This window comes from Oryctolagus cuniculus, chromosome 2, assembly GCF_964237555.1.
Source record: "Oryctolagus cuniculus chromosome 2, mOryCun1.1, whole genome shotgun sequence".
Classification (NCBI taxonomy): Eukaryota; Metazoa; Chordata; class Mammalia; order Lagomorpha; family Leporidae; genus Oryctolagus; species Oryctolagus cuniculus.
In genome coordinates this window covers 92,484,143-92,511,811 of record NC_091433.1, presented here as the reverse complement: position 1 = coordinate 92,511,811, position 27,669 = coordinate 92,484,143, and the positions used below count along the sequence as shown (strand labels likewise).

The 27,669-nt window shown below is 54.4% G+C and overlaps 1 protein-coding gene across 7 annotated transcripts in view; it reads right to left on the bottom strand.

Moving 5' to 3' along the window:
- The window catches only part of IKBKB (inhibitor of nuclear factor kappa B kinase subunit beta), a 45,489-nt gene that overhangs the window by 5,826 nt on the left and 11,994 nt on the right, over positions 1-27,669 (bottom strand). For 3 of the 7 annotated variants that reach the window (XM_051832409.2, XM_070068617.1, XM_070068618.1), the window contains 15 exons: positions 25,908-25,977; positions 15,094-15,182; positions 14,116-14,205; positions 12,467-12,591; positions 8,498-8,605; positions 7,128-7,257; positions 6,553-6,747; positions 5,574-5,688; positions 4,476-4,599; positions 3,759-3,910; positions 3,564-3,625; positions 2,544-2,653; positions 1,340-1,389; positions 1,134-1,233; positions 826-973 (listed from right to left, as the gene is read on the bottom strand). In XM_051832409.2, coding sequence (XP_051688369.1) covers positions 826-973; positions 1,134-1,233; positions 1,340-1,389; positions 2,544-2,653; positions 3,564-3,625; positions 3,759-3,910; positions 4,476-4,599; positions 5,574-5,688; positions 6,553-6,747; positions 7,128-7,257; positions 8,498-8,605; positions 12,467-12,591; positions 14,116-14,205; positions 15,094-15,182; positions 25,908-25,977 — 1,668 coding nt within the window. Of the gene's footprint in view, positions 1-825; positions 974-1,133; positions 1,260-1,339; positions 1,390-2,543; positions 2,654-3,563; positions 3,626-3,758; positions 3,911-4,475; positions 4,600-5,573; positions 5,689-6,552; positions 6,748-7,127; positions 7,258-8,497; positions 8,606-12,466; positions 12,592-14,115; positions 14,206-15,093; positions 15,183-25,907; positions 25,978-27,669 lie in introns of all 7 variants that reach the window. The other 4 variants (XR_011386389.1, XM_051832411.2, XM_051832412.2 and 1 more) reach the window with 4 other exon arrangements.

The following is a 27,669-nucleotide window of genomic DNA, read 5'->3' as shown; positions in this document are numbered from 1 at the left end:
CCTGCATAAGCCTTCCTTCTCAGGAGTGTGAATCACTGCCCCTCTGACACTGCCCCCGCACCTGTGCCCACCATACGCAGCTAGCTCCCTCTCCTCCCCTCGGCCCAGAAGGCTGCTGCCGGGTAGCCCGTGCGCCCCTGCCACCCTCTCCCGCCGCCCACAGCCTTGCAGGACGGGGCGCGCTCTCCCTCAGCTCTGGCTTCCAGGACTCTGCCTGCCTCTGCTCCTTTCTCTCCTTCACTGTCCACCTCCTCCCCGAGCTGCACTCAGTGGCGTGGCGGCTACACAGATGAGGGACACAGAAAGCATGGGCTGCGATACTGCAGGTGCAGGTGAGGATCAGCCAGGGTGCACTGGCACCCACTATTATAGTGGCCTGAATGGGTGGCCTATGAAAGATACGCCCACGTCCTAACCCCTGGAAAAAGGGTCTTTGCACATGTAATCACGTTAAGGACACTCTGGACTGTTCGGGCGGGACCCAAATCCAATGTCTCGTGTTCTTGTGAGAGACATGCAGAGGGAGACACGGACACAGACGTGGGCAGACAGACAGGGACTGGAGTGAAGTGGCCACGAGCCACGGCAGGCCTGCACCACCGGAGGGTGCACAAGGCGAGAGGGGACTGGCTGCCTCGCCGTGGCGCTAGCACCCCAGGCGTCACTTCTGTTGTGAGCCCCGCGCTGGCTATCAGCTACCAGACGCAGCTGCCGGGGGTTCTGCGGTGGCTCTATGCCTCCCCTGCGGGATGGGGCCCGTGGCACGGTGGGAGGGGCAGGGCCTAAGAGGCCAGCGGGTCAAGGTCCGGGCCAGGCCTCACTCACACAGGCAATCTTCAGGAGGTTCCACAGCTCCTTCTGCCGCTTCTCCTGCAGCCGAACCACGGTCTTCTCGTCCTCGTTCATCAAGCTCACCACCTCCTCCACCTTGGGCAGCAGCTCCAGCGCCTTCTGCTTGCAGACCACGGTCTTGCTGCAAAGGAGAACCATGCCAAAGCGCAGCGGCGTTGAACTGCGAAGCGGCTGACTGGCGGACGCCAACACTTGCTTCTCTGGCGGCTGAGCAGACCAGGGCCGGGCCGGGCTGGGCCGGGCCGCTCCCCACCCTCTCCAGGGGCCAGAGTGGGCCGTACCTGAGCTGCGTGTAAATCACCCGCACTTTCTTCTCAAAGCCTTGGATGGCCTGCAGCAGCAGCCGCACCATCTCCTGGCTGTCGCCGTCCGTGCGCTGGTCTGAGGACAGGGACACAGGTGCGGTTCTGCAGGGCGGCCAGCAGAGAGCGCCACGTCTCAGCAGCCACACCAAGGCTGCCCTGGGCAGACGTGGAGCCCCACTCACCTCGTGGTTTTTCTCGCAGCCGCCTGTAAAGCTCCCTGGCTTGCTCCTCTCTGCAACGTAAAAGAAGCTCCGTTCAGACCCCAGGTCAAATGCTCGCGCTCACCCATCATGACTGCTGACTGCTAGGAACAGGGCTGGCAGGGTGCTGTTTCTGTTTGTTTTGGAGACAACAGGGCGGGGACTGTCCAGCTTTGCCGGCCTTACACGGCCCACAGAATCATCTGGTCTGGCCCTGCAGGCAGGACTGGGAAGCCACTCAATCTACAGCGAGCTATCAGTTGATAAATGTGCGTGGCCTGCAAATGATGTTCTCAACAGCCAAGTGTCCCTGGGCAGAAAAAAGGTTCTGCAGCCTTGGAGACAGAAACAGGGAGGTCCCCCAGCTCAGGGCTCACCCTCCGACCACCCACGATGGCCAGGGCTGAGCGGGTGCCAGGCCGGAGCTGGGAATGCAATCCAGTTTTTCCATTAGGGTGACAGGGACCCAACTACTTGAACCATCACTGGGTCTGCATTAGCAGGAGCTAGAGCCAGAGGCCAGGCGCAAACCTAGGTCTTCCTGGCGATCTACCATTCCTCAACAGAGACCCAGGTGCCACCGCTGGGCCTGGGCCCCGGAACATGGCTCCCCTGGGAACACTCAAGCCCAGGGGGTGGGGGGACCCGGAGTCCCATCCCTGTCCCTTAACAGGGCCGAAACTGATTGACACTCTCAAAAAGGGTTATCCTTTGAACACTGGAAGAGAAGAGGATTAAATAACTACAGAAAACCCAGGACAAATAACTGAGCTTCTGGCACTGACTTCTTGACCTAAATGTGACAAACGCTGCTGCCCTCCCTGCCCAGCTCCCCCTGACTGCGCACAGTGGAGTGGCCTCCGTGTCACTTCCCCCATGGAGGACTGGTCCACCTGGTTCCTCTGCCCCTCCTCGGGCCCAGATGAACAGCTCCCAGGCCTGCCTTCTGTTCTGCGTTCCGCTCGTTGAGCCACCCTGTGTGAGCCGCGGTGTGGACGCAGAGCCGCCTCTCAGCGTGGGCGTGGACAGGGCCTCACGCCCCTGTGACGGCACGGCGCCCTTTCTGCTACTCAGCAATGTGGAATCGAAGGCTCAGAGGGCCGGCGCCTGCCTGGGCTCCTCGCAGGCACAGGTGGGACGGGCCCACAGAGCCTCCCGAGCCGAGGGAAGGTGTGCGGGCACTCACAAGTCGTCCAGCGTGCCCCCCTGCTTCCGGCCCATGGGGCTCCTCTGCAGGTCCACGATGTCGGTCTGCAGGGCCATCATCCGCTCCACAAGATGCTTCACTTCGTCCTCCTGAGGGAAGAGCTGTGCTGACGCCACCCGGCAGCATCAGAGCGGCCCGAGACGCACGTTTGCTGGGGCGGCAGGGTGGGGGCCAGACCCACACAAGACTCTCCACCGACTGGCTGGGCAGGACGCAGACCCCGGAGTCACCTTGGAGTCATGGCGCCTGGGTTCCGCTCTCCGTCTACCTCTCCCTAGCTGTGCAACTGCGGGCAACCCTCAGGTACGGCTCCCTCATCCCTAAAACACACGTCTCCTAGGGCCACTACAGGGGCGACGTGAGATCAGGGCGTGCGAGATCAGGCACAGGGTCTGGTATCTGAAGGATACTGAATACGCACGGCCTTCGCGTCTCTGAATCCGTGCATCCGTGTGGTGTGCACGGATGACGGGTCCCAGGGCCACGGCCGGGTGAAATAAAGGACTGTCTGGCCAGCACCCACCCCGTCAGTACAGGTTCCTGAAAGCAGGCACCAGGAGTGCACGGGAGAGCCGTGACAAAGCTGTGCCGGGTTCCTGTGCTCACGCTTCCTCCCTCGCCTTCGTGGGCACTATCTTTTGGCGGCCCCTGATTGGCACTGCAGGGAAAAGCCTTTGGCCTAGTGCGTGCTGGTCATTCAACCAGGAGGTCTTGGCTTTTCTCCGAGGGCGCTCAAAGCCTCGCTCCTCAGTTAAACCTGCATCTTCTCTGCCCATTCGTATAGCTCTGTGAGGAGCTACAGCAGGGCTCCCTTTACTGCCTATTCTCTCTCTCTCTCTCTCGGAGCTCCCTTCCAGCGAGTTTGGTGAAAGTCAAAGAACACAGCAAAGAAAACGCGGTTTCTGCCCTGAAGATCAACCTGGCATTTGATGCGAAAGCAGGAGAAGGCGGCAGCGAGCCTCATGCCCTTGGCAACACAGACACCCGAGAGTCTCCTACCCGCCCACACAGCTCCACGGCCTGTTCCATTTCCCTCCAGGCCAGCAGCAGCTTATCTGATGCTGGAAAAAAAAAGTGAAAAAGAAAAGAAAAATACCATAAAACCAAAACAGAAACAAGCAACTCTACTATCACAGGACAAAAGAAACCCCGTGAGAAGCACGGCCAAGGGCTCACTGCCAAGGGCACACTCACTGATCCCGAACTCGGTTTGCTCGCTATACTTCTCCAGGTCGATCTGGATGCTGGTTTTAAAGAAGTCCAACTTGGCCTTGAGCTGCTGGGATATGGAAGCCATGGAATTCTTCATCTTGGAGAGGCAGCTGTTATTACGGAGGAGGTTCATCCTGCAGGGGCCGCAAGACACGGGACCTTGAAGCACCCTGGGGACCCAAATGCCATTTCCTGCATAGTGGCAGAAGCCCTCAAACATCAAGGGAGGTCCCTGCCATCACTATTATTATTATTATTACATAATAACCATAAGGACACTCTTCTAGTCCTTAGCAATTCATGAAGTTCTGAACCAAAACGGGAAGCAGGCCAGCGCACACAAAGGGACACAAATCTAGCTTACACTAGCTGTGGCCACGCAGAGTGGGTACGTTTTTGGTAATAATAACTAGGGGAGTGTTGCTAACCCAGACTGCAACAAGCTCTCTGGGTTCCAGATTCTGTCCGCGGTCGCCAGCCCAGCCCGCAGCGTTGCCCTGGGCTCCACGCGCCAACCACATGCACCTCATCAGGGCTAGAAGAGGCTCCAGCCCACCCAGCCACTCGCCGCCCTTCCAAGCCAGTGTCTCCCTCGTTGTCTCAACGGCTGCTTCCGGGCCCCTGCCTCAGCCACCTCCCGCGGCCAGCGCCACCCGGCAGTTTCCAAGAGAGGAAGTCAGAGGGCGCCTGGCACCGTACATGGCAGCTCGCTGGCCCTGCTGCAGCCGGTTGCAGTCCTCCTTCAGGGTCTGGATGCTGTGCCAGACCTGGCCCCACACCTTCCTCAGCTGGAAGAAAGGGAGATTCCTCTTGGGCTCCTGAACTGGAAACAGAGGGGAAGGCCACCATGAACCACATCCTGCCTGCAGCCTGCCGGTGCTTTCACACTTAGAAACATTATGTAACTACTTTCCTATTATGCAAGTGTTTGGGTCTCCTGCCTGGTTCCTGCCGCCGACCTCTGTGGGACCTGTTCCAGCAGAAGTGAACCAGCGGGTCGGTGGTCGGTGAGGAACTGCGGCCTGGACTCAAAGAAGCAGCTCGGGAACCAGGTGGGGACTCACCCTCAGGCACCCAGGCCCACTGCTTTCATCAGAAGCTCTCTGTTCACAGAGTTTAAGGGGGAAAAGTTTTAAAAAAGACGCGGCTTCACTCAGCAGCACTGGGCATGCGTGAATAAACAAGAAGCCCGCAGGCTCTGAGGCCTTGGCCCCCGGCCATTCTCGGTGTGCGGGGAGGAGGTGGGGGAGATGTAGAATGGCCATCAGACATTCAAACAAGGGATCCTACACGGCCATTCCCGGAGGAGGCAGCTCCACATGGACCAACAGCGGGGAATCTCCAAACCACACTGCTGGGGGAACGAGGCAGCATGGAACCGCTCACGCCGCAGGCTACCCGAAGCCCTCGAGGGACACCCGAGGACCGGGTGAGCTTACTGGCCGGGGCATGGAGAGAGGGCACGGCCTACTTCTCACAGAATATTCATTCTCTTGTACTTCATGGTTTTGGTTTTGGGTATCATGATCATACATTAATTACTAAAAATATAAGTGAAGCTTCACAAATAAATAAAATGGCTCTAGGCAGTGGTACTCTCTGTCCTGTGTTTAAAGCTCCAACTCGTGAGGCTGGAATTGACCAATTCCCCGACTCCGCCAGGGCTACGGCCTGCACATCCCAAGCACAGAAGGCTGCCCCGAGCACGGGGCAGACGCGGCACCCTGAGCAGCCCCTCCCTGCTGTCTGGTCCCAAGCACTGTGACCGATCATTTGGCAAACAAACGACGCTCTTACGGATACAGCTGACGCTCTCAGGCTGGGGCCGCGGGGAGATCTGAGTCTCATAGGCGACTTTGCTGTTGTCAAAGAGAAAAACAAGATCCATGTCCAGGGTGCGGCCTTCATTTAGCTGCAAAAAGACAAGAACAGAATGCGATGTCACAGATCGAAGCCTTTCCCCTCCACCTGCTAACGGCGAGGCTGTCGGGGCACCTCCTGCTGCTCCCCTGGCACAGCCTCCAGAAGCCTCCGCTGATGCCAGCCTGCACCTGTCCGAGCGCGTGCTGACCACAATGTGTTACCTTCTAGCTCCCTGGTGGTCTTTCCCGTGCAGCCTGCAAGTTCACTGAGCATTGCTCTATGCAAATGACTCTTTCTCAAGCTTTGCTTTGCTTGACAGGAAGTTGGGGGAGAACAGGAGTGCACACAGGCGCGCTCCCTCTTCCCACTTCCATAGGTTTGCTTCCCCAACGTCTACAGCAGCTGGGGCTGCGCAAGGCCAAAGCTGGGGGCTGGGGACTCTCAATCCAGGTCTCCTGTGCAGGTGGCAGGAAGCTGGACTTGAGCTGCAGCCAGGACTCAAACCCAGGTACTCAAACATGGGACACAGGCACCTTAACCGGTGTTAGGCGGTGTTACCCAGCGTCTTCACCAGCAGGCCAAACGTCTCACCCGCACCCACATGCGTCTACTTCATCTCTGTTGTTGGCTTATGACACACCACACCTTCCAACACTGTGGTGTGTGACACAGCCTCGCACAGACGTAGTCATAGATAGTGCAGGCTGACCCCGAGAAAGAAAGCATCGTTTTGGTCAGAACGGCACAGAAGGCCGCTCCCAGGGGTCTGGAAGCGACACGGGAGGCATGCAGCGATTCGGGCCGCACGGGGGAGCCACACTTAAAGAACAAGGCAGCCCGCGTGACAAAGCAGCCGCGATCTGAAAGTGAGAGGTGCTTCCCCGGGAAGGTCTGCGGGCAGCCGGGGGCTCACCTTGCCGTCAGAAATGCACTGCGTGGCGGGCTTGTCGGGGATCAAGGCCAGACCTGCCTCCTGCAGGAGCTCCTGGTCCTGTTCGGAGATGCCCGTGTCGCTCTGGATTCTGGCCTTTAAGCTCTGCAGGCTCTCGTCCTCTGACACTGGGTAGCTGTGAACGGTGCCCGTGACCATGTTCAGGATGTGAACCAGCTGCAACACAACCCGGATGTTACTGGAAAAAACTGGTCTCCACGGATGCCCATGTTTGCCTAGACCCTCTGCTACTCCCAAGGCTGCCCGGTGCAGAGCGCGGGTCTCTGTGAGGAAGGGGAGCCGGGGCCCCTGTTTCATCTCTTCTCATGTTTAATAGTCCTGTCTGTCCACAGCAAAACCCTTAACAGCGATGTCCATCAGTCAGCACAGGGGTTCTGCCCTCTCCCCTGTGTACAGCCCTCTCACAGGAACCTAAACATCCCCAGGGGCCAGCCCACCTTGACTGGCCTTGCCCTGGGCATTCTTTTGCTTCCGAGCTACTGCGTCCCACTGCGGGCCCGGCCGTGGCCTCGGGGCGGGTGCGGCTCTGCGCTCACCTTTAGGTTTAAGATGTCGTCCAGGGCCTTGAAGCAGCCGTTGGGCCCGTACGTGGGATCCGTGCCCCTCTGCCGGGGATGCCACATCAGCATCAGCTGCAGCCACTTTTCCAGGCGCTGGGCTAGTATGCTGCAAAGGATGAGGGTGTCGGGGGAGAGCCACGGCCAGCGCCAGCCGCCTCTGTGTGCAGGTTACAACGGCAAGCCTGGAGCAGCCCTTAGCCCAGGAAGGTGCTCATACCCCATTATCAGACTGTCGGGGTTTGATTCGCGGCTCTGGCCTCCAGCTCCGGCTTCCTACCAGTGGCACACCCTGCAGAACTGCACTCAGGTCCCTGCCACCCACATGAGAGACTTGGATTGAGTTTCCAGTTCCTGGCTTCAGCCCTGGCTGCTGCGGGCATTTGGGGAGTGAACCAGTGGATGTGGGCTCTCTCATATAAATAAAAACATTCTAAAGGAATTGGCTACATCTTACTACTACATAGATGGCAGCCAATAAACAATTACCGAAAATGAAACTGGATTAAGCAGAGAGCAAAAGCACAAACATTTCCAAGCAATTTAATTACTTAGGTGCGTGTTCCATCTCCCCTGCCCTGCTAACTCAGCCCCCAAATCAACCACTGTCTACAATCTGATTCCTGAGACCAGACCGCAATGCCACTCACACTGCAAAGACTGGCTTGTCGACTACGACACAGTACTAGGCCACAGGAGTGCAAACAGAATGAGCTGTGAGTCCCCACCTTGAAAAGAGTTATCACTGGACAGGAGTCAAACCTGGTGCAAAGCCAGAAGGAACACAAGGCAGAAGTACGAGTGGTATTAAGAAGCACCAGGAAACGATTCTGTGAACCTGCAAAACAGGACTTCTAGGGAGATGAGGGAGGGGAATACATTCTAAACCGACGACTGGAGAGATGATGCCAAATGTTTAGTCCCAGGGTGATATGCTGATAATCTATTTAGAAGTTATCAGGGATAGACGTTCTGTACAGAGTTGTTAAGATGCCACTTCTCTGCTCCTGATCCCAGCTTCCTGCTAAACGCACACCCCAGGAGGCAACAGGGGATGGCTCAAGTACTTGATTCCCTGCCACACACGTGGGAGACAAGGATTCAGTTCCAAGCTCCTGGCTTTGGACTGGCCCAGCCTTGGCTATTACAGGCATTTGAGGAGTGAACCAGCAGGTGGAAGATCTCCTGTTTGTGTTTCTCTCTGCTTTTCCGATAAAAATGAATACTTTTTTTTTTTAAGTTATCCGATGTCATCTCAGACTTGTATTTCCTTCTTTTTTTTTTTTTTCAAACTTGTATTTCTAAAAGAAGGAAGTAAAATAGGTAGAAGAATAAACCACTGTGTTTACCTGTTAAGATTGTTGGGGTAGGGTAAAGAGCTGGAAAACTTCACTGCACCGTTCAAGTCTTCACTAACGACAATGTCCATCTCACTCTTCTGCCGGACTTTCGAGTGCCTGCAAACGTGCAATCCCTCACGTCACTCAGTGGCCAAGGGTCAGCTCACCTTCGTCAACTGTAACTATGCAAGAAACGCACGCCCCCACCCCCGAGATGGGCACTTAATCTTTGGGACAGTGGTCGGCACTGCCTGGGTTTTCAAGCCTCTGGTGGGGCCCTTAACCACCTCGTACCCCGAGTTCTGCAGACAGTACTCTCCCTCTTTATCTCATTCTGGGCTCCCCTTTCATTTCCTCTACTTTCCATCTCATGTCATTCAAACAAACTCAGGCTTAGAGAAACTGAAGGAAAACCAAAGTGGAACCCAGGGGCCCCACACTTCCCTGGTCTCAAGGACTCGACAGAGCCTCATTCGGTGGTAAGGAAACAAAGACCAGGCACTTTGTCCAAAGTCCCACAAGCAGAGAGTGGCAGCATTGGGACTTAACTCTCAGTCTCTCACTCCACCTCAACGTCCAAACACGTTCTCTTCCCAAGACAGCTGGGAAATTCAAATAAAAAAATGCCTTTGTTTGCAGCTGTTCTCACTGGCAAGCAATAACTGGCCCACGGGAAGATCCGGAGGAGCAGGTGGGGCAGTGGCTGCGGCCTCCAGCTCTGGGCAGGGCTGTGGGACCTGCAGGTCGGGGGTCCCAAGGTGTCCTACTTAGTTCTCTAACAGGGAACTTGGCCTGTCAAGAGAAAGCTGTAAAGTAAAAACTAAGTCAAAACCACTTTGTTTAGGCTGGTCCTAAGAATTTACCATACCAAAACAAAACAAAACAAAACAAAACAAACAAAAAACGGCCCAAATTGCACTTGCCCTGCATTTCCTGTCTACCTGCCCTCAGTGATGAGCTGGCGAGGCTGCTGTGAGGTGCCCCGGCGCTGAGAGCAGCTGAGACAGGCTGTTCTCAGAACACAGCTCCCCACGGGCTTCCCGGGAAGCCCTCTGGCCACAGTGCGCAGGAGGGGAGCGCGAGGACGCTGCCTCTGTGGACTGCGTCTCCCAGGCAGGGCTGAGCGCCAGGGCCACGTTTTCAATGAGCACATGTTCTTCCTCTTCGTCTTGTCGACAGTGGAAAAGCTGGACGTCTGAACTGAAGAAGTGCAGCTCTTCCTGGCCGGTGCAAACCACCAGGGATCTAGAGATGCTGCAGTGGGACTGCAGGGAGTCCTCAGCACTCCGGGAGCCGGTTTACAATGTCACCAAAGGGGGCGCACGTGGCCATCTCCCCTGGCCCCGCTTCGCTCAGCTTCCTAGCACGGGTGTCGGTACGAATGTGGAATCGAACTGGGGTGCCAGCACATAAAACCGCTCTTCCAGAACCAAGTGGAAAGGCTCCACTTTATTATCATGAAGATTCTCATGCGAGAAAAACTTGCTCACGACCCCCAGAGGGGGGCAATAGTGACTCAAAGGGCTTTTCTTTCTCCCGTGCAGAAGCAAAACCAAGCGCATACAAGCCAAAACCTCGCTGTTAATCACATATTTCTAGGATATTATCCAACTGTGGCTGTGCAAGGATTTGCCTTCCCTTGAAGGCTATTTTAAGAAGCAAGAATTATTGTTAAATTTTAGGCTGGCGCCACAGCTCACTAGGCTAATCCTCCGCCTAGCGGCGCCGGCACACCGGGTTCTAGTCCCGGTCGGGGCGCCAGATTCTGTCCTGGTTGCTCCTCTTCCAGGCCAGCTCTCTGCTGTGGCCAGGGAGTGCAGTGGAGGATGGCCCAAGTGCTTGGGCCCTGCACCCCATGGGAGACCAGGATAAGTACCTGGCTCCTGCCATCAGATCAGCGCGGTGCGCAGCACACCGGCTGCGGCGGCCATTGGAGGGTGAACCAACAGAAAAAGGAAGACCTTTCTCTCTGTCTCTCTCTCTCTCACTGTCCACTCTGCCTGTCAAAAAAAAAAAAAAAAAAAAGAAAGAAAGAAAAAAATTTTTAGGGAGTAAAAATTAGGACAGATAATGACAGATAAATGAAATGAACCACAGTACAGCTATTCAATGGAGTACTCAACAGGTATCACAAATACGGGAAACCATGGAGCATTTCCAATATTAAGTGGGAGAACAGGTTCTATGAGACTATGTATGGTAACGTATCTTCTTTAAGTATAAAACACTCACACAAGGGCCAGAGTCACAGAGCAGTGGGGTAAGCCTCTGCCCACAACACCAGCATCCCATGTGAGCCCAGTTCAAGTCCCAGCTGTTCCTCTTCTGATCCAGCTCTCCGCTAAAGTGCCTGGGAAGGCAGAGGAAGATGGCCCGAGTGCCTGGGCCCCTGCCACCCATGTGGGAGACCCCGATGGAAGTTCTAGTCCCCTGGCTTCGGCCTGGCCCAGCCCCTTGGTGTTGTGGCCATTTGTTTGGGGAGTGAACCAGTGCACAGAAGATGTCTCTCCCTCTCTCCAACTCTGCCCTTCAAATAAAAAAACCTAGTCTTTAAATACACACACACACACACATCCACAGAAGGGCCTGGAGACACACAGATATGTTTCCAGACTGTGTGGTTATCCTTGATTCTTGTTTTATTACTATTTCCATATTTTCCAAAACATAAAAACAAAACAAAACTACTCTGGCAAAAACTAGGGATAATCAAATTGAGTGGGGCTGTTTAGACTCAACACGAGAACATTCTCTCAGTGCACAACGCTTTGAGAGCACACGGGCAACATCCGTATCATATTACTGTTTTATGAAGAAGGTGGAAACACTGAATGAACAAACAGTGCCATTCACCTGAGTGTGTAAAAACACCCACGGATGTTGAGGAAAATCAATGGCATCAGATGTCTGTGGAGAGGGAAAACAGGTGGCCCGGACGCTGGACTGAGTTGATTTTTCACTGTATGTTCTTTCATAGCATTTGAAGTTGAACCATGTGAACTCATTACTGCTCCAAAAAACAGAAATAAGACTTCAAATAAAAAATTTTGAGCAACAGCAATATCATTTGAATGAGTAAATGGCCTTTCCAGGAACAATTTGGAGTGAAATCTGACTGGGAGAGCACTAACTTTTAAATTACGTATTTCAAGGTGCTGGTGTTGTGGTGTAGCAGGTTAAGACACTGCCTGCAGAGCCAGCATCCCACATGGGCGCCAGTTTGAGTCTTGGCTGCTCCACTTCCGATCCAGCTCTTTGCTATGACCTGGGAAAGCAGTAGAAGATGGCCCAAGTCCCTGGGCCCCTGCACCCGCGTGGGAGACTGGAAAAAGCTCCTGGCTCCTGGCTTCAGACTGGCCTGACTCTAGCCGTCAAGACCATTTGGGGAATGAACCAGCGGATGGAAGACCTCTCTCTCTCTGTAACTCTGACTTTCAAATAAATAAATATTAAATAAATCAAGAGATTTTAATTTACTTAAGAGTTACAGAGATAGGTAAGGACAGAGAGAGAGCTCTTCTATCCACTGGTTGTTAACTTTCCAAATGGCTGCGATGACTGGAGCTGAGCTGATTCAAAGCCAGGAGCCAGGAGCTACTTCTGGGTCTCCCATGTGGGTACAGGGGCCCAGGGACTTGGCCCATCCTCCACTGCTTTCCCAGGTGCATTATCAAGAAGCTGGATGGGAAGTGGAGCAGCCAGGATTCAAACCAGTGCCAATATGGGATGCTGGCACTGCAGGCTGGGGCTTTAACCCGCTGAGCAATAGCACCAGCCCTGATAAATAAATCTCTTTCAAGAAAGTTTAATTGTGTCCTCCGACTTTATTAGAGAACGTGTTTTAGAATTTTCAGGTTCATATCTTAATCTCCTCTCTTAAAGCGCTCTATCCTAGGAAAATTCATCAGCAGAAGTCTCCAGGCTCGAGCCCAAAGTGCCTGGGGAGGAGAAGGCACAAAGTGGCCGGCCGTCACTCACCACTGCACAGGCTGCCAGTTGGGAAGGAAGGGTCTGAAGCCGGTGATGCACTCGAAGGCCAAGGTGCCGAAGCTCCAGTAGTCCACGGTCACCGTGTACTTCTGCTGCTCCAGCAGTTCCGGGGCCTACAGCGACAGACACGGCGCCGGGCAGGGCTCCCATCACCCACCATCTCAGTGCCCCGGCCTATCCGGCGGCAGGTGACCACCCAAGCGTGCCTCATTCGCTCCCAGTAATGCAGACAGAAGGGCTAAGGGCAGGGGCAATTCTGAGGTGGGTCAAGGTACCTCCTACCCGCCCACCGTGCTTTCAGCTCCCCCCTTTACACACGGGAACTCCTGAGCAGCGGCTCGGGACGGGCCACAGCTGCAGGTGGTTTGTAGACGGGAGGGTGGGCTACACGGAAGCAAGGAGAACAGCAGCAGAAGACACACGGCACACGTGTCGTAAGCGCCAGACGCCCAGCGCGCGCATCATACACAGCAGGCACACAACACACACAGAGCGCACCAGATGGCTGGCACGCATACGCCTCATAGGCGCCAGAGACACTCAGCACTCACGCCATCCGCACCAGTCGTCCGGCAACGCATCGCAGGTGCCCGATGACCAGCACTTGCCAGGACATGCATCGTCCGCACCAGATACACGACGCACACACTGAATGACCACCAAACACCCTGAACCGAGTTAACACCTGACCACACAACAGGGCGGGGTGGTTACACTCTGGCAGGGACTGCTGCCAAAGCGAGGGAGCGGGGGGTGGGCGTGGGGCACCAGGACGGGCCACAAAGCTGGGCTCAGAAAGCTCTTCACACGAGCGGATGGGAGGGGCCGTTCCGGAAAGGGCCGTCATAGCAAAGGCATGGGGACAGGCCTGTGCACAGGCTGGCGGGAACTGTGACACTGGAGGAAGAACAAGGAGTCCCAGTAAGAAATGTGGGGATGTTCGGGTCAATCTGATTATCTACAAATAATCCCGCAGGTGAGTGGTGACTCAGCAGCGGGTCAGAGCGCTGGGGTCTGTCCCTCAGCTCTGAGCCTGGGCAGTGCTCAGCGGGCCCTACTTAACTACTCGTCCTGGGCACCCAGGTGCCTGAGTCAGCCCCACACACGTCAGCACGCTGGGAACCGGGTCACAGAGAAGCCTGGCACCCAGTCGGCAGGCTTCAGTGATAGGATGACTGAGGTCAGCCAGTCGAGCGCCTTTCAAGTGCCTGCTACACAAACCGCCGAGGCTGGTGTCCCGGAGGAATGAGGGACTCAGGCAGAACCCCGACATTTAGGCTGGAGTATGCAGAGGGCGTGGAGCGCACAGCTCTGCCTGCTCCTCGATGCGTGAGACTCCTCACAGAGACCGCGGTCTCCACGCCAGCACGCGTCTACTGCATGCTCTTTATCCTCAGACAAAACACTGAGGCCGGCGAGGTTATGGGGCCTGGGTAAGGGAGCCAGCCACGCCCTCCGGCAGCAGAGACAAGGACCACATCCTTCCGCAGGGCCTCTGGGGGCACAACAGGCTGACGTGAACTGGTGACAGGCTGGACCTCACACCGGAGACCACACAGAGCCGGCAGCACGGGGCTGCCCCACCACCATGGCCACCAGAGAGAAGCTGAGAGGCAAACGTAGATGCCACTTCTTACCAGGTACTGCAGGGTCCCCACAAAGGAGGTACAAAGGCTGCCCTGATCCAGTTCCTTGGCGTATCCCAGGTCAATGATTTTGTGTATTAACTGAAAAGGAAAGGGAGGAGGGAAAACCTGAGGGTTAGGAGGCGACACTGTCCTTCTACAAGGGTTCTGGTCGCCTGCCCTTAGAGCTACGTCATTTCTAAATTCCCAGGTGGGATGAGATCCTGAATCCCTAAGAGCCACCACACACAGGAGGGCGCCCTTGTACGGCTCATGTTCTCCTGGCTCGGCCGCTGGTCAGATGGACGCACCGTGCACCAGACCTCAGACCCAGAGCCCGGGTCAGCCCCTTCCCGACACTCCCCAGCTGTCACATCTTAGCATCGCCAGCAACGTGAGCGAGCGCTGAACAAAGGGGAGCCTGTGGCTGTCAGAGGCTGGGCCTGGGAAGGCCATGTGTCTGAAGGGATCAGGTGTCCTAGGAGCCAAGGGACCACGGCCCCTCGGCTGAGCACACCAACCTCTACCCCTCACCCCACCTAAGCAGGGTGGTCGTTGATCAGCTCACTCACAGCTCTGGGGGACTGCGAACTGGACCAGGCTGGAGGAACAGGTGCCCCAGCTCTCGATGCCCCTTCCCAGCCACGCTTGGAAGCAGCTAGTGTAGCCGCTTTGTACACTAGCAACCAAAGTGGAGGCCCTCATAACAAACGCAGCCTGCTTCTGAGAAGCACTGGTCCCAAAGGCTGGGGGTGGAGGCAACAAACATTAGGTTCTTATCGGATTCCTGCAACGTGGGCAATTAACAATGGGAGCCATTCAAACTGGCCTCCATCTGCAAGCAAGGACTTGTTGCTGAATTCTGATCCCCAGAGAAGCAAAGCCACCAGGCGAGGAAATGCAAATATAAACAGGCGTACAGAGCTGCTCCTTTCCCACGGGCAGCTGCCCCGAGCACTGCCCACTCCCCTGTGCTGGGAGGCCACTCACTCTTTGCTCTCCTTGCTGCAGAACAATGTTCTCCGGCTTCAGATCTCGGTGGATGATTCTGTTCTCATGGAGGTATCTAAGCGCAGAGGCTACGAGGGCGCAGAGGGAGTGAATTCTCAGTAAGCCAGAAACGCGCTCTCCATCGGAGCGTCCTGTGCCCCTGAAGTGGGCCGCAGCCTTAGTGTACAAACTCTCAGTGGAGCTGGGGAGGGGGGGGGGGTGACCAGGCTACACTGGCAGAGCCACCGGAATCTGGATTTTCCATGCAAAGAAAAGGCTCTCAGCCTGGCGTCCAGGAGGCGGCCAACCACAGTCGAGAGCAGCAGGTGGGCCAGCAGCATCCTACTGCCTCAGACACCCTGGGGGACCCACAGTCTGAATTGGCAAGTCCAGGTGACGCTGACACCGACAAAGTTTGAGAAGAGAACTCTTCTTGGCTACAGGCGCAAAAATCTAAATTCCACAGGGTGGGCAGGGAGGAGGGCCCTTGGGGCCGAGAACACCGTGGCCCCAGGGTCTAGAGTCTCACAAGGTCAGAGCCAGCTTCCAGGGAGAAGTGGGAAGTGGGAGAAGCCACGAGGAGAGCCTTCAACACGTGTAGACAGTTCAGTGGATTTACTACGTGCCCAGCTCCCCGAAGGGGTCAAGAGCTCAGCACGCAGCTGGGAGTGAAGTCGTCTGCACAACACTGGCTGTGAGGTCATTCGCTGGCCACAGCTTCTGCCGGGAAGAGGAGAGCGATGTCGCCCAAGGCTCAGGGCCACGGGGGTCTGTGTGTGTGGCTCAGGCTCCAGCCCAGAATACCTCGCCTTTACCCGTAAGAGAGGCCTTACGACTTTAACCGAGATCCTGGCTAACTGTACAACCAAAGGAAAGAACCAACAAGCATCGAAAGGAGATTAAATAGGCCCGGGGAACTCAGACTACAAACTGGAAAGTGTAAGTTGTCTGGAAACCAAATAAGCACACAGAAGTCAACAGCTTTTCTGTCAACTGCATCTAGCTGAAACGGAAAAGGGAAAAAAAAATCCACTCACAGTAGCAACAAAAACTGAAAACACCATGGGGTAAAAAAGAAAGAATCATGCTTTGTGAAGAAAACTATATGACGTAAGTATAAAAAATTATCTAAGAAGCTTTCAGAAGTTTATGCTGGGGGCCAGCGCTCTGGCATAGTGGGTAAAGCTGCCACCTGAAGCGCTGGCATCCCATACAGGTAATGGTTCGAGTCCCGGCTGCTCCACTTCCAACCCAGCTCTCTGCTATGGCCTGGGAAAGCAGTGGAGGATGGCCCAGGTCCTTGGGCCCCTGCACCCACGTGGGAGACCCAGAAGAAGCTGCTGGCTTTGGATCAGCGCAGCTCCAGCCGTTGTGGTTATCTGGGGAGTGAACCAGCAGATGGAAGACCTCTCTGTAGCTCTGCCTTTCAAATAAATAAATAAATCTTTAAAAATAAGTTTGGGATGAAAAAAAAATATTCCTAAAGCCTAAAGCCAAAAGGACTGGGGGGAAAAAAAGCTGCAGTTCATACACCAAGCCAGAGGCTCTGCCACACCAGGGAGAGGGGCAGCTGCCGGAGGACGCAGACGCTGGAAGCACACCAGCTCCCAGGCGCGCTCACCAGCGGTCCGAGCAGCGCTCGTCACCGCAGCAGTGAGATGCCCTCTTCTCCCTCTTCACCCTGAGGAATCCCAAATGACAAACAACAGCACTCCACATTGCTGGGGCAGTAAAAAAAAAAAAAAAAAAAAAAAAAAAATCAATGAATATTTTCTGGAAAAGTAATCTGGCAACATCAATTCAATGTACTGTTTGGCCCACTATTTCCGGCTATGGGAATCTAGCTTATGAAACCAAAGCATCCTGGCCAGCGCCGCGGCTCACTAGGCTAATCCTCCGCCTAGCGGCGCCGGCACACCGGGTTCTAGTCCCGGTCGGGGCGCCGGATTCTGTCCCGGTTGCCCCTCTTCCAGGCCAGCTCTCTGCTGTGGCCAGGGAGTGCAGGGGAGGATGGCCCAGGTGCTTGGGCCCTGCACCCCATGGGAGACCAGGAAAAGCACCTGGCTCCTGGCTCCTGCCATCGGATCAGCGCGGTGCGCCAGCCGCAGCGCGCCGGCCGCGCCGGCCATTGGAGGGTGAACCAACGGCAAAGGAAGACCTTTCTTTCTGTCTCTCTCACTGTCCACTCTGCCTGTCAAAAAAACAAAACAAAACAAAACAAAAAAACCAAAGCATCCTAATGTACGTGTAAGGCCACTTCCTGTGTAACACACATGTGAGGATACTTGCTGCAAAGCTTGGAGTGAAATAACCAGGAACGAACTGAAATTCGACCATCACTGACTGGATGAACACACTACAGCACACCCACATTATAACAGGTAACTCTTAAAATTTATGTATTATTTTTGGCCTCGGATATCAGTACTGTACTACTGAGTTACCGGCATTACCTGCTTTTTGTTTTAAATAAAGGAAAGAAGCAAAAGCAGCCACAACACTGAGAGGTTTAATCCCGAGTGTGCGTTCTGTGTGTCTGTCTCACTGGTGACAATGAGGACACAGCCCAGGCAAGCCCAGTGAGAGGCAGTGCCGCGGGGCCCTGTGAGCAAGTCTCAGAGACAGAGGGCCCTGGGCAGGACAGCGGAAAAGCAAACACGCTCTGGAGAGACCTGCAGCCACATACTTCCTCAAGCCGCATTGGAAAGTCAAATCAGAAGAGCTAAACGCGGATGCCAGCTAAGCCAAGCTTCTATTTATGTCTGCCTGGACCATATAGCTCCAACAGTCCATCGTTACTCCTTTTCTTTTCCTTCCTAAAGCGACACAGAAGCTCTGAGGAACGTCTGGAAGGAGTAAAGGACCCACTGCCTTCCACGTGCCCCCAAAATTCCACTCCTTATCTTCAGCTGTATTCACCTTTAAAGACCAATCTTTTGGGGGACAGCTCTGTGGTGTACAATGTTAGGCCTCTGCCTACAGTGCTGGCATCCCATATGGGTGCTGGTTCAAGTCCTCGTTGTTCCACTTTCAATCCAGCTGCCTGCTAATGCAGCTGGGAAAGGAGCAGAAGATGACCCAAGTGCTTGGGCCCCTGCACCCATGTGGGAATCTGGATAAATAAATATTTTTTTTTCAAATAAATTTTTTCTTTAAAAAATAAGCATTTACCCTGTTCAAACTTTTAAATTTTTATTTATTTGAAAGCTGGGAGGAGAGCGGGGAGACAGAGAGACCCCACATCTGCTGGTTCACTCCTCAAATGCCCACAACACTGGGACTGGGCCAGACTGAAGTCAGGAGCTGAGAACTCAATCCAGCTCTCCCATGTGGGCAGCAGGAACCCGAGGATCTGGGCCGTCATCTGCTGCCTCCCAGTGTGCACAGTGCTAGCATCAGGAGCAGAGCTGGGATGTGAACCCAGGCGCTCTGATACGGAATGCGGGCGTGCCAGGCGTGCACCAAATGCTGCCCCCATGCAAACTTTCAAACCATCCGCTGGTGTTTCCTGGGACGTCAACTGCACGGACAGGGTTCAAGTGAAGGACCTGCCACGGAGAACAACTTCCTCCTGTGAGTCTCATCAGCAACAGTGCCCAGGCACTTCCACTTTCCCCTGGATCCTGAGGTAGAACAACCATAAAGACACTTCAAAAAGTGTGCGGAAAAAGGGGAATGAAAAGATAATTTGGTGCAAAAAGAAAAACAGTGAAATCCATGCAGTCTTTTTTATATAGAATCTGCAGTTTCCATGAGCCTTCTGAAGAACTTCCACAACTGAAGGCCACGAGAGTCCTGTGGAACCTGCTGATGAAGCCGAACTCCAGCCACGGCCCTTGCTTGTGGTCAGCTGACAAACCGCCAATCAGGGAGCAGAGGGGAGCGGCCAGACTTCCACGTGGACTTCCCATTGACCACACTACAAAGTTTAAAGGGATGACCAAGCTCCCTGGAGAACGAAAAGTTTGCAATGCATTCCATAGAGAAGAGAAGACCAAAAAGTTGAGGCGAGATGAGACGAGAGAGAAACAAAGTCACCAACTGGTGGCCCACGTCACCACGGAGCAGGAAGGGCACCCAGGTGTGCGTTCACTTTGTGAAAATGGACTGCGTGCCTACTCCATGCCAGCCATGTGTCAGTGGATTTTCCCAAAAAACAAGACTGGCAGGCCAGCCATGGACACGAGGAGAGGCTGAGCCTCGCTCAGGTTTTCTTGCTAGACCGGTCTCTGACTAACCAGCAAGGTAGCATGGGAGCAGCACGAAGCGCTAAGAGGAAAGCACACAATTCACCTCTTCACTCGAGGAGAAGCCGTGAAGTACCTCGTTTGCCAGGCACTGCGGAAGCATCTTCCTCACTTGCTGCATAGATGCTGCAGGCGACTGGCCTCGAACACAGGTCAGCCCTTACTGCCAAGGCAGAGGCAGAGACCACACGACCATGTCGACTGTAAGTGTGAAACCAGGGGCGGAAGAGTTCTACAAAGGACTCAATGGAGAGAGAAACAGGGACACGCGAGGGAGGCCACGGCACATGGGGACCACGCAAGGCTAAGAGGCGTGGCCTTATCTACCAGTGGACTATGATGACCGTGTGCTGTCAGACACATGGGAGGTAGAAAAGAAGGCCAGGTAAGAGGTCATCACGGTGACTTCCCATGACAATGAAATTAGTGGAGGCAGTGGAATACACAGGGAATATGGGCTATGCAACACAAAGGACGCCTGAATGAATTTGGAAACTCAAAAATAAACTCTATTTTGGGGCTGGCGCTGTGGTGTAGCCGGCATCCCATATGGGTGCTGGTTCAAGTCCTGGCTGCTCCACCTCTGATCCAGCTCTCTGCTGTAGCCTGGGAAAGCAGTAGAAGATGGCCAAGTCCTTGGGACCCTGCACCCACATGGGAGCCCAGAAGAAGTGTCTGGCTCCAGGCTTCGGATTGGTCCAGCTCTGGCCGTTATCACCATTTGCGGAGTGAACCAGCGGATGGAAGAGCCCTCTCTGCCTCTCTGCCACTCTGCCTTTCAAATAAACAAATACATCTTAAAAAAAAAAAAAAAAAAAAAAGCAAACAAACAAAAAAAACCTGTATTTTGCAAAGGGGAGACGGTAGGGACCCAGCACTTGAGCCATCACCACTGCCTCCTGGGGTCTGCCTTAGCAGGAGGATGAAGTCAGAAAGAGAGCCATCCATCAAACCTAGGCACTCCAATGTGCGACGGAGGCGCCTTAACCTCCAGCCCAAACTCACCCCTGGAGATTTACTGGAAAAGCGTGGAGCAGGACTAGGGTCAGATTCCAAGAAGAGATAAGATTCAAAACTGAGCGACGTGTCTAGTGACACAAAGGGGAGGCCAGAAAGGGATGAGGCTTCAGGAACAAGTCTAGGACGTTCATTCGGAAGTGACTTTGGGAGAAACAACCTGTAGAAATGCACGTAGCAATTAGGACGGAGATCAGGGTTGGATGTCCGTGTTTTGGGAAATGATATGGTTGGTAAGGATGCCACGGGAATGGCCTGGCAGACGACACTGGAGGGCTGCAGAAAGGAGAAGGGGATAGCAGACGAATCAAAGCAAGCAGGAAGTCAAAGCTCCAGTCAAGATGAAGCACGCCAGTGCGTGGGCGGCGGTCAGGCCTGATCAGCTAGCTGACATCAAAAGGCTTCTGGGGCAGCCTCGTTCAGAATGGCTGAGGGCCACTGTAGGACACAGCGGGTTAAGCTACCCCCTGCGATACTGGCATCTCGAATCAGAGCACCAGTTCAAGTCCTAGCATTCTGCTTCTGATCCGGCTTCCTGCTCACGCACCTGGGAATGCAGCGGAGGATGGCTGACGTCTTTGGGTCCCTGCCACCCATGTGGGAGACCAGGATGGAGTTGCTGGTTCCTGGCTTCTGCCTGGCCTAGACTCTGCTATTGTAGCCATCTGGGGAGTAAACTAGCAGACGGAAGACCTCCCCACCCCTCACTCTGCCTTCCAAACAAATATTTCAAACATAAAATAGGCTACCTGAACAGTGGAGATGGCAGAGGGGACCTCAGAGATCACTTTGAGGTCCAAATCCCTGCTTTTAAAGTCAAGGACACACAGGCCTGCACAGTTCCGTGTGTTACCCAAGGTTACAGAGCCTCAACGCAGAGAAGCCAGGACCGAAAGCCAGCTGTCTTCTTCATCGCGGTATTTATTGATCTGGTCACTTATGTTTTCCAACATCCTATCTACAAATGATCTGAGGCCACGATCATCATTTTTTGTTAAAATCAACAGTGCAGTCAGACAGATGTATCCTGTAGAACAAGTATGAAAACCCACAATGACAGAAGCACTGCATCTGGAATCCAGCCGAGATCCTCTCTGCTCTGATGCTCACGTCCTGGACAGCTGCTGGGAGCAACTCCGACAGAAGACAGAGACACGATGACTCAGAGAACGAATGAAGAACAGACAAAAATGGGGGAGGCGGGGCGGTCCCTGAGGTTCAGGGAACCCCACGGTCAGCCAGCACAGCAAAGCAGCCACCTGCAAGGCCAGGGAGAACTGATTCAGACCCAATACGGCCACGGAGACTACCCGGCTGGCCCTGGCACTGGCACGACCCCGCACCCTTGCAGGCAGCAGCAAACACCCGCTCGACTGCTCAGGACTCTGCTCCTCCACTGGCAGGAGGAGACACGCGGCAACGTTTCCGAAGCCAGACTACACAGACAGGAGGCCACTTCTCCCTGACTTCCCTGAGCTATCTGAGGGGTCACATGGTGAGGAAGTCCGAATCACTTCCAGCTGCCTCTGCACCTGTCCCCCGGTGTGAGTGCAAGGGTCTGACAGGCTCGTCCTGGCTTCGGGGGAAGGAGGCTCTCCAGGGGCTTGCCAAGCCTCGGCCTGCTGCCTCCTGTGGACTCTACAGTATCTTCCTGGCCCACTTAACATTCACTGCAAAAATCCTACGTGTGCCTGTTGCCTGGAGGCTGCGCCCAGTGCACGTCTCTGGGAGGTCAGGGGCCAACAGGTCTAAGCAGGAGAGAAGCAGTGACTCAGGACCCAGAGGTCGAGGGCGTGGCTCTGCCACTTCTCTGAAGTCAACCTGGCAGAGAACAGCAGCGGCGACTCCAACAAAGGGCACGGCAGGGCCAGCACTTGGGACAAGCGGGAACAAAATATGCTCAGGAAATGTTTCAACACACAAACGAGTTATGTTAGATGGGCTCCACAAAAGCTTTTGAACTCTGACTCGGTCACAGGGTTCTTGCACAAGAAATAAATCTGACAGCTCTTATTCAGAAATTAAAAAAAAAAAAAAAGGGGGAATAAAAGGATGATCCAAGCTTATCAGCAACCTCAAAAGCCACCACAAGCAGGGGATGTGACTGTGTCCATAGGCCACTGAGATGGGCGGGGTCTGAGGGAGGTGGGCCACTTCCAGGAAGAGGACTTACAAGACAACCATGTGTCTGGTTCCCTGGGCCCACCCTCGGGTCCCAGCCCACACGAGGAGCTGAGGGGCAGGAAATGAGAGGAGCGAACATCTGCTGACTGCACACTCTGCCCCGACTAAACACTGCAGCAGCCACATGTGTATCACCTCATTCTGTCCTGCTGACAAGTCTAATGAGGTCACCTTCCCACTTTACGGCTAATAAAACGGACGTTCTGAAGATTATGTCACACTGCCGATGGGCGGAAGAGCTGTCCCTTGCCCTGGGAATGCTGATTGCATGTGGCATCTCATGTGGGAGCATCAGGGTTTGATGCCCAGATCTGGCTCCTCAATCCAGTTTTCTTGCTAATGCAGACAGATCCTGGGAGGCTACAGGAACTGGGTCTCTGCCATTCTCATGGGAGACCTCAACGGAGGTCCTGGAATCTGGCTCTGGCCTGGCCAACTTCAACCACTGCAGGCATGTAAGGAGTGAACCAGAGGACACGAGTGTTTTTTCTCTTTCTCTCAAAAGAAAGAAGGGGTGGGGTAAGTTTAATTTTAGTACGCTAGCACTTCAAAGTCTAATTATTTCCAATATACAGTCACAGAAAGAAAAGACAGAATCACCAACTCAAAGAATTTAATATTCAGGGGGGATGCCGTGGAGTAGTGGGTTAAGGCCACCACTTGGGATGCCTGCATCAAGTATCTGAGGGCAGGACTGAGTCTGGCTCCTGGACTTCTTCTTCTTCTTCTTTTTTTTTTTACAGGCAGAGTTAGACAATGAGAAAGAGAGAGAGAGAGAGAGAGAGAGAGAGAGAGAGAGAGAGAGAGAAAGGTCTTCCTTCCGCCGGTTCACCCCCCAAATGGCTGCCACAGCTGGAGCACTGCCCCGATCTGAAGCCAGGAGCCAGATGCCCCCTCCTTGTCTCCCATGCGGGTACAGGGCCCAAGCACTTGGGCGATCCTCCACTGCCCTCCTGGGTCACAGCAGAGAGCCAGACTGGAAGAGGAGCAACCGGGACAGAATCTGGCACCCCAACTGGGACTAGAACCCGGGGTGCCGGTGCCGCAGGCAGAGGATTAGCCAAGTGAGCCACGGCACCGGCCCTCCTTGGCTTCTAATCCAGCTTCCTGCAAATACACTATGGGATGCAGGAGATGATGGTTCAAGTGTTTGGGCCCTTGTCACCCACGTGGGAGACCCAGATGGAGCTTCTGGCTCCTGGGCTTCAGTCTGGCCCAGCCCAGGGTGTTTCAAGCATTTGGGGAGTGAACCAGAGGATAAAAGATTTCTCTCTCTCTCTCTCTCTCTCTCTCTAGCTTTGCCTTTCAAGTAGATAAAAATATTTAAAAAAATACTTCATTCATTAAAAAAATTTAATAGTCATGCACCTGTGGACCTATGGAAGGGTTGTACCACGAAAGTACCCAAGAGCTTATCTGCCTTCATTGTTCTGACTTATGTTCAAAGTATACACACGAAACTTGAACAGCACAAAAGCTACCACCTAGGGCCAGTGCCGGTAGCTCTGCAGGCTAAGCCTCTGCCTGCGGCACTGGCATCCCACATGGGTGCCGGTTCATGACCCGGCTGTTCCTCTTCTGATCCAGGTCTCTGCTAATGGCCTGGGGAAAGCAATGAAGTGCTTGGGCCCTTGCACCCAGGTCTGGAAGCTCCTGACTCCTGGCTTTGGATCTGCCCAGCTCCAGCCGTCGAGGCCATTTGGGAAGTGAACCAGCGGAGGGTAGACCTCTCTGTCTTTCCCTCTCTCTGCTGTCACTCTGCCTCTGGAATCAAATAAATAAATAAATAAAACTCTGCACATGACTCCAGCTTCCTGCAGACGTACACCCTGGGAGGCAGTGGTGATGGCTCAAGCTCTTGGGTCCCTGTCACCCATGTGGGAGACCTGGATGTAGTTCCTGGTTTTGGCCTGGCCCAGCCCCAGCTGTTGTGAGCATCTGAGGAAGGTGGCAGATGGGAGCTCGCTCTCTCTCAAATAAATAATACAACTGTTTTTTTTTTTTCTACAAAAGTACACCCAGACCAAAAGAATATAAAACAATGAGATGCCCTATCAGTATAAGTAGGGGATTACCTGAGAAAGGACAAAGCTATATATGAAGAAGTAGACATGTACTTGAGCCAATAATGTAAAGAGTTCCTTGGTAACTACTTACTAAATGTGTAAATAATCCAATAAGAGAAAGGAAAATGTCTGCGAGAATAAGACCAAAGGAAAAACCACACTTGACAAACTAACCAGACACACAATAAAAGCTGCCCACAAAAACAAAAGAATATTTCCCAACCCGCTAACCTGTCTTCTACCCAACAAAATGGAGAACAATCAGGTAATCTGGCCCCTGAGAAAAAAATCAAGAAACCACCCAAGCGTAGGTTGCATGGGGTGAGCCCCGTGGCAGGCTCTCCAGGGAACAAGCAGATTCCTGACCTAGGGGTTAGTCCTCGAGGCAGACAGAGGGTCTCCAGGGGACCCACATGGGCCTAACTCTTTCAGCTTTCCTATTTGACAACACCCCCACTCCCCCCAAAAAAGTTCAAGCAGACAAAAAAAAGTTTATATATACAGCTTCAAAAGATGGAGGGTGGAAGAGATGAAAATGGTGCCAATCTCCAGAGAGCAGGAAGGGGCAGGGGCAAATATTCAAAGATGAACTCTGGGGCAAATCTAAACCTCAGATCACAGCGACTCACGCCAACAACCCTGGGGACTGCTCTGCTCTTAAGAACACACAGCTCAGCAAGGCTCTCTGAGCGCTGACGCTCCAGGTGGGAACCGCGTGCCGACTCAGCGTGCCCGGGTTCCCTCCCGGAGTGGGCCCAGCTCCAGGAGACTCCAGCGTGACCTCTGCTGTGCAGGTCACTGCAGCCAGCCTGACCTCCTCGGAGAGCGAGGTGGACACTCCCATCTGAGGACGCCGACAGCGTCAAGGGACGGAATGAGGGCGGTTTTTCCTACGCTTGTGGCTGGCAAAGAACCGCCTACGTGGCAGTGGAAAAATTCATTGCCAGGCGACAAAATCCTTCAGATGACAACCGATTCCACCGCTGGCCATTCCAGGAAAAGCAGGGAGGGGAGCTTTCTAATGGGGAAGGAAATCTGGTATTCCGCGTTCATCATAATTCACCTCATGACTGGTCAGGAAGGAAGGGGTTAGGGTTAGGGTTAGGGTTAGGGTTAGGGTTAGGGTTAGGGTAACCTTGCTGGCTTTCCCACTCCAGCAGGGCCCCCTCGGCCCCCATCCCCACCCTCTCTAAAGGTCAAAGGACCAAAACTGCCTCCCTTCTGTGCTCGGCAGGCATGCACAGGGGCGCCACACTCTCTCCTGGAAGGGTGCGGCCTGACTCCCAGGGCTGGGATTTACCAATGTCGCTCAGCAAGGTGAGGATGGCTCCTTCCCGCAGGCCGCAGCAGTTCTCAAACTGGTTCAGGTACTGTGGAGAAGGTGGGAACAGGTGTCAGAGCAGCCGGGCACGCGCCTCCATCGCAGCCAGCGGGCTGAGGGCCGACCCTGGACATGGGCACTGGGACCCCCGCTTTGGAGGAGGCCTGGGCAGCGGGGCTGGCAGGAATTGGCCTGAGGAGGAAGGGAAGCAGCAGGGAGAACTCCCGTCCTTGGACGGCTGGCCCTGGCGGCAGGTGTTGGAGTCACCCTGTGACGAGGCATTCTCCAGTCTCCCGGCTGCGAAGCGGGCCAGAGTCCAGGCCCTGCCCCAGCGATTCCCTGCCCTGCAGAGCCCCCTGAAGGAGGCAGGCAGGCGGCCACTGGACAACACCCTCCGACCACTTCCCTGTCGCCTCGCCACGCACGGTGATGATCAAAGCCGAGAGCAGCTAAGGAGCACTTGCAACGTGTCTGGCACCAGCTGCCATGTACACGGCTTAGCTCAGGGAAGCTTCGTCCCTGCAGGTGTTCAGTTAACCCTCCAGGCTAGCATGAGGCAACGGCGGTTCCCGTGTCAGAGTTAGGAAACAAGAGATGAGAGGAGTCAGATATCTGCCAGCTCACGGGGCCCTCGGAGGGCAGAGCCAGACGTGACTCCCCGGCTCTCCTGGCCTCTCATCTTACCAAGGGGCTCAACGTGCTGCTGGGAGCTGGCATTGGATGGAGACGACAGAGAAAGCCACCTCCCGGCTGAGCCTCGGACTCGTGACCAACGGTCAAGAGCCTCTACCTGCTCGGGCACAGACTCCACTTTCAGATCTGTTCTGACTTGCACATCTGCCCCTGTGCAGGACAAGCTCATCTCCCTGTGCCCAAGGTCAGAGATTCTGAACTTTTTCAGGGAGGGGGCTGAACTTTTCCAGAAAGGCTACTTGGTTTGAACAAATGGAACAATCGATCAAGTGTTCTAGCAGCAGTGGCCTTCGGAGTGACAGCAGGGACAGAAGACGCCATCGCTTCCTGCCTCCCCGGGTCACCCCGCAGCCCACACTGGGTCAATCAGGTTGAAATCCCCATCGTCCCCTCCCTGGCCCACTGGCTGGCTCTGCCTCTGCCTGACTTCAGAGCCCTCCGTCATCCTGCCCAGCCCACCGACTACCCACTCGAGTGCAGCGTGCCTTTATCTGCCACTGCAGGCAGGAACCCGATGACTGTCAAAGGTTAGGAAAATAAGGCTCCCATTTCTCATCGCTTATCAGTCCCTTGCTCAGAGGTCATGCCAGAGCGCGCTCACATCCTGCCGTGACGCTGCCCACCGCCCACCGCCCACCGCAGGAGAAAGTGGTGCATCAACCCTCGTGGAAATTTTCCTTTCAAAAAAAAAAAAAGAAGAAGAAGCTGGAAAGGCCAGAATAGAAACAGAAATGAAAACAGCACGTGAGAGGAGTCTGGGAAACTTCCAGGTGAAGACAGAGTCAAGTGCAGGGCATTCCTGGCCCCAGCATCGGGGCCTTGCAGGGTGCAGAGGGGAGGGGAGCTGCACGCACACACGTACACACACTCACAGGCTCACATGCGTGAACACACATACACTCACATAAACACACAAACACACACACTCATATGCTCACATAAATGCACATTCATACACACATACACACACTCATACACTCACATAAACGCACAAACACACACACTCATACGCTCACATAAATGCACATTCATACACACATACACACAC